Source organism: Habropoda laboriosa, unplaced genomic scaffold, assembly GCF_001263275.1.
Source record: "Habropoda laboriosa isolate 0110345459 unplaced genomic scaffold, ASM126327v1 scaffold243, whole genome shotgun sequence".
Taxonomy (NCBI): domain Eukaryota; kingdom Metazoa; phylum Arthropoda; class Insecta; order Hymenoptera; family Apidae; genus Habropoda; species Habropoda laboriosa.
The window spans coordinates 1,181,793-1,188,536 of record NW_017100433.1 but is presented as its reverse complement, the minus strand read 5'-3'; the positions used below and the strand labels follow the sequence as shown (position 1 = coordinate 1,188,536).

Below are 6,744 nucleotides of genomic sequence, written 5' to 3'. Positions count from 1 at the left end.
GCACGTGCACATGCTCGGGCAGCCCTCTACCACCGTGGACGTCCACGATAACAGCATCATCGTGCCGAGAAGTGCCCCTCTCCACCACCAGGCTCGCACGCTCGAGCACATGGTGTCTCGTTCGCCCCCAAGATCCTCCGAGAACCTTCTTTCTATCTCATCTTCTCCGTTTCCCTCCGCGCCTTTTATCTTCTCTACTTCGATCTCCTTCCAACGATTGCTTTCCCGGGGAGCATCTTCGGTGGATCCTGTTGCCTCGCTACCGCCCTCGAACCTGGCTACTCGATGAGTTTTCTCGAGCTCGTCAAGCGGACCTGCACGATCTCCGATTCCCACCCTGAAACAACAATCGAGTCGAATTGCCTCGGTTAGAAACATCCTTTCACCTCTCTCTCTTCTTTCTCGATACACTTTCGCAACGGAGGGGAACAAAAACGATAGTTTCGTCAATTTTCCTGAGAATATTTGCCTATTCAAAGTAAAACGCGAGGATTCGAGATTTTTACGATTGCTCAAAGTTATACGATCCTGTTTCAAGAAGATCCTCGCAATGTTTAAAGTACCTAAGTGTACGCTACCTTCAGTGCCACGCGTCTTTTTATCGCCGTTTCTGGCTCTTTCAACCGTACAACCTCGGTCCTCCACGAGACTCGTATTTTCATAACCATTTCCTCTCTGCATGTACACACGATCGTTCGTAAATGAACGCTGATATTCGTGCATGCACGGGTCCGACGAGGTTAGCGCGTTCATCGTCGTGCAAAATTTATAGTTTGCAACGAACACTCGGGGAAAAATAGGTCAGAAGATTCCATTAAAGCTTTATCTCCTCGCGACGATCTAATCCCACTTAACCATACGACGATTCTCTCCCCCATTGGCGATCTTCTTAAATATAGAATTAAGGGCCTACGGCGAGCGTAAAATAAGCGCAACAGCGGTAACGCCGTGTATATGTATACTGGACGATTAATCAAGAATAAGGGGAGAGGAAAAGATCGATCGTGCGCGGTTGTTGCGAATTCACCGGTCGCCGCGCTCGTAAAGCAGACACCGTTGACGTTTCCGCGGGTCGGGGTTGATACTGTTCCCGAATTGACGTACTGCGTATTAATAATTAATCGTCCGATCCCGCGATACATTTTGAACGAGGCATCGGAGCGCATACTAATCGGCGCATCACCGCGTCAACGTTAAACCGAGCACGTCTCCGCCACGCTCCACTCTGCTATCGTGATATACATCGGTGCACTAGCTGCTTCCTAGGCAGAGGCACACACTTGGAAATTAGCCGGCATTCGCGGCAGTCGCGTCATTAATTCCGAGACACCGGATCGCCTCCTTCCAAGGAGAGATCGCTTCGATCTCTCTCTGAGCGTGGATCGTAAACGCGCCGGATCGTAAAATTCGCGCGGAACGGCCGCTATAATCGATTCATCTCGCTGCCAGCGATCCTCTCTACCACGGCTGATGTCCTCTTATCCTACCCGTTTCATCCTAAATGTTTTATTAGCGGGCGATCGATCCGGGGATTTGCCACGATGAAACTGCCGTCGTGGTACAGGCGTTTTATGCTGTTGTTGCGGCGGAAACTCCCTGTCGCCACTTCTACGTGAGGGACGAGCTTCGAGATTGTTCGATCGAGGATAACGAGTCTTATCGTGGCCGGACAGTTAAATACCGCACGACAATGGTCCAGGCTGACCCAAGGTGAAGTTTCACCAGCGTAAAGGAACGGTTACACACCCATGTGGTTCTCCCTTTTTTTGGGGGGGCTTTTTTAACGTTTCTTCTGTCTGCAGGTGCTTCCAACTATCACCATTCTCTTTGTACAAAGTTTTCTAGAGATTCGCCTATTATTCGAAGCTGTATGCTTCACATCACAGCAGAGAACTAATGCAGAAGAGTCAACAGTTGCTACCATATCGTTACACCATCAGAAAGTGAAACTATGTAGTTCTCCCGCCATGAAGTTGCGAGTGGATTCGGAATTTCGTGAATCGTTCGACGAAGCAAAGCGTCGCGGATCTACGCCAATAATTATCATATTTAACAGAGCTTTCTCACTCGTCTTCGATTCTAAAATCCTTTCGGAACATCCACAGGCAATATTCTCAGGCGTACAAATTGCCAGAGTAGAAGCGAAAACTGCAACGTTACACCGAATTCAATCTCCGGCAGAGAGTGGGTTGGCGGCCCCGAAACTCTCTAGGAGAGCGCATTATCCAGTCGAATTGGCGAAACAGGGAAGAAAACGCGTCACGTCACTCCTATTTTCCATACCTATCGCTCGTAAAAGCGCGATCAGAGATCCGCGAGGTGAGCCGAATCCCGGGCTCTCTCTCCGGGCGTGTTTTATAGGAAAATCTGACCCGCATTGGCTGCGGAAAACTTGGGGAAATCTTCGGCGGGATGGGTTCGGGGCGGCGGGGCGAGGTAGAGACTCGGCGAGAGTAAGAAAGTGTGTAGTCAGAGGACTTTGAAAGTGGGCGAAGGAGATGCAGCGAGGGGAGAGAAAAAAGAGCAGACTGTATCGCGCGTCACGGGGAAAACTTGTCGCATAAACGAGAAGTTAATCCTTTTAGGAACTGTTTTCGACCTCTGATGCGCTCACGCTACTCTGCAATTTTATGCATTGCGCTGGTAACCAAATTAGCGAGAACTGTTAAAAAGTACGGTGTAATTATCTAGGGATATTATTTAAGTGGTCCTTGTTTTTTTTTAACGCCCTTCGTCTCTTGCAATCCTTTTATCTCACTTCGCTCTTGATTTGTACACGCATTCACACGCTCTTGCCGCGCGCGGATTTTAGGTCACGACGTCGCTCTTATCACGCGTGCATTTTCATTCGGAAGAACTGTCACTCGGTTCAAACACTTTTTACTCGCGTCGCGGTAAGCGCCTCCCAACCTTTGATATGCGAATGGGTTTCCCTGGTCTTGACCAACGATACGCATCTCCTTCAGAATTCGCCCGATCCATTAGGACACTTTCCCCTGCATTTCAGTTCGACGCTAAGATGGCTTTTTCCTCAACCCCCTCCAGTAGGGACCTATTTAAATACTAGGCCCAAACAGGGGACGATCAGTTGAAATTTTAGAGTCCAGACGTTGCAACGTCACTCCGCGCCAAAATTATAATAAGTCACACTCAATAGTCACTCCGACTATCGCTCGGCCCAACACTTGTGGGCGACGGGGGAATGAACGTACGCGTGGTCGCGCTCGAAATCTTTTATCGAGAAAGCGAGACGAAATGTCTCGCGACGCTAGTGCGACTTTCGGCGGTTGACTGCCCTTCGCGTCGTCGGTCGGGATTTTGAAGTGCCTCTCCGCTTTCCGAGGACAGCCGTCGGTATCGACGCCGAGTGACGCGTCCGTCGCGTGTCTCTTCGTTTATATTGTGGCGCAGTGCGCGCAGCAAGGCCCGCCACACACTCTTATCTCGCATCCCACGATTACAAAACAGAAGATTCAAACTAGAGGAGGCGAAATTGTAAGTGTAGATGGAGGACCGGACGGGGAGAGAACAAGAAAACGATGGAAACACGTTGAAGCAACTGGAACGAGGAGAGAAAGTGGCGAGAAGTTGACGTGGAACGAGTATCGTCTGGAAGAAGTCAGACGAGATGGAGAGATGGGCCGAGAGATCGAGGAGGGATAATAAATTCCATAGAGAGAGAGAGAGGCGAGCGTGTGCATCCCGAAGGCGAGGAGACGTCGGCTCAAGAAGAAACACTCCTCGGAGCGTAGCATCAGCCGATATCAGGATATCGGAATATCGAGCGGCCGCATGCAAACCCCACGGTTTTTCATGGCTTTATTCCAGCATGGCCCCGTTCAACGAGGTTTTTCACCGGCACCGGAGCAAAGGGAGGCCTCGAGGATATTGCCTGCTCGACATTTTCAATCCAATATCTACTATCGCCACTTTTTTTCCACCGCAATTCCGTCCAATGGGCTCCGTCTAACGCGCTAAACTAACCCCCCGTCCTCTGCACCAACATACCAAATCAAGATCTTTGCGTTTCCGCTCGTCGATCCGGTTGAGAAAGCCGCACGGAATTAAGACTGTTGAGATTTTTTCACCGATTGAGCACGATTTGTCGGACACGATATTCCACTGTCCTTCTTCTTTCATACTTTTTCTTATCTGAATTTTTCTAAATGGAAATCACTGTTGGCGAGACAATCGGAAGGGCGTGTCATATGTAAACGTTTCTCGATAAGGGAGAGAGAGGTTCTCTCCAAGTACGCAGCACGTTTCTACCTGGAACGAGCCTAACCGAAATACGCGTCGAGGGAAAGCTTCCATTTGCCAGGAAAGCTCTATCTTCATGGGTCGTTTGGGTCGAATAAACAAATGGGGTCGCTCCGGAGACACCTCGTAGAATTCGTAAAACCGGAGAGCCACTCAGGCCTACTGGCTGCCGGGATTCGAACCGAAACTTCTCCCTCGTAGACAATTCCTTCCAAACAGTAGCGAGGACTTTTTCTCCGTATTTTCTTCTTCGCTCGTCGGATCCAATTATCTCCTTCGAGCGAAATAGCCAACGAAACGAGCCAGATTCACGAAACACGGTATATTCCAGCGGAAAGCTCGGTTATTAAACGTATTTGTTCCGCGGAGCACCCTCGAAATAACCATAGGTTTAATTTTATAATCCATAGTTTGTAAGACGTCCGGCGGGCCGTAGCGGCTAGCAATTTGCACAAAGGAAAGCCTTTGACAGCAGATGGCTAGCACGTTTCATGACACACAATTTCAAGGGCTGTTTTTGAGGAATCGTATTGTCTTTAACTTCTTTAGAATTTGTTTCTTAATCCGTCAGTCACGATCTCAACAGCCAATTGTCCGTGTCATAAAACGTGAATTTCCAGCGGGCCGTGCGCCGGGGTTCGACCGTATCCAGCTCGGGTCACCGCTGACCCCGTCGCAGGTACCAGGCCCAACGGAAATTCCGCGACGTTGCCAAATTTCACTTTCACTTTCACCTATCACCCCCTATTCTCCACGAAAGGCGCCAAGGTCGTACGGACCAGGGTGGTGGTAGTCTTCACCCGATTTGATTGGTTCCTGCACGTCACCAATCAAAAAATAGACACTTCCTAGAGCTTCCTGGCTGTCTCGGAAGTCTCAAGGAGCAATGTCTTAGATCAGTCTACCAGGAATCATCACCCAGTAACCATCACCGTCTCATCACTTAAAATCACCATAGTCAATAGTCAATTGTTAAAATAGTGTTAGGCAAAGGCAATATTGTTAAAGTTTCAAATAAACAGTAATTACATACAGAATCATCCCTATTTTTTAAAAAAGATAATAGGGAGTCACTAAGCACGCGGCGCGAAGTAATTTCGACGGCGAGAATTACAAACTCGGCTAGACTTGTCGTCCTCACGCCAAGTCTCGACGCGTGTGCGTGGCAAAACATTGGTCCTTCGAGCCGGATTCAGTGATCGTGAGTCCGAAGATATTAAATAAAACGCCAGTGCTAGTTCTCGGTTCTGGATCTGTCACGTGTCGAGATTCGAACGAGCACTAGCACTGGCGTTTTATTTAATATCTTCGGACTCACGATCACTGAATCCGGCTCGAAGGACCAATGTTTTGCCACGCACACGCGTCGAGACTTGGCGTGAGGACGACAAGTCTAGCAGAGGTTGTAAGTCTCGACTTCGAAATTATTTCGCGCCGCGTGCTTTATGACTCCCTATTATTTTTTAGAAAATAGGGATGATTATGTATGTAACTAACTGTTTATTTTAAACTTTAACAATATATTACTTTTCCCTAACACTATTTAACAAATTGACTACTGACTATTGGTATTCTAAGTGATGAAACTGTGATGGTTACTGTGTGATGATTGCTGGTAGACTGATCTAAGACATTACTCCTAGAGACTTCCGAGACAGCCAGGAAGCTCTAGGAAGTGTCTATTTTTTGATTGGTGATTGACAGAAACCAATGAAATCGTGTGAAGACTACCACCACCCTGTTCCGTACGACCTTGGCGCCTTTCGTGGAGAATAGGGGGTGGTATGTGAAAGTGAAGTATGAAATTTGGCAACGTCGCGGAATTTCCGCTGGGCCTGGTACCTGCGACGGGGTCAGCGATGAACCGAGCTGGATACGGTCGAACCCCGGCGCACGGCCCGTTGGAAATTCACGTTTTATGACACGGACAATTGGCTGTTGAGATCGTGACTGACGTATTAAGAAAACAAATTCTAAAGAAGTTAAAAGACAAAACGATTCCTCAAAAACAGCCCTTGAAATTGTGTCATGAAACGGTTTTTTGTCATGAAACGGAAAATTGTGTCCTTTGTGCAAATTGCTAGCCGCTACGGCCCGCCGGACGTCTTACAAACTATGGATTATAAAATTAAACCTATGGTTATTTCGAGGGTGCTCCGCGGAACACACTTTTTGTCTAAATTTTCATAGTCTTGAGCTTCCTGTAGTTGCACATCTACTGTGTTTTTGTGATATTTGACATGGAATTTTCTACTTACATTGTTATTCAGCAGTTTTATAAACTCGCTGTGATTTTGTATGCCTCCATGTATGACCAGTGGCGGAAGCCTCTTTTTATTTCCTTTATCTTTTTGGTTAAGATGCACTTGTTGAGTTTTAGATGCTCTGTTTTACGGATTTAAGTATTCTACATCCATATTTTTCATCTTGCAGGACTTTTTTTTTGTTTGTGGTCTTGTACCTACTGGAATTCATCTTCTTTAT

General features: G+C 47.6%; 1 protein-coding gene across 1 annotated transcript in view; it reads right to left on the bottom strand.

Annotated features, from left to right (window-relative positions):
• The window catches only part of LOC108575866 (leucine-rich repeat-containing protein 24-like), a 3,244-nt gene extending 3,133 nt beyond the window's left edge, over positions 1–111 (bottom strand). Inside the window, 1 exon segment of the mRNA XM_017938779.1 lies at positions 1–111. Within this exon segment, the coding sequence (XP_017794268.1) occupies positions 1–111 (111 nt within the window).
• Positions 112–6,744: the final 6,633 nt, after the last annotated feature.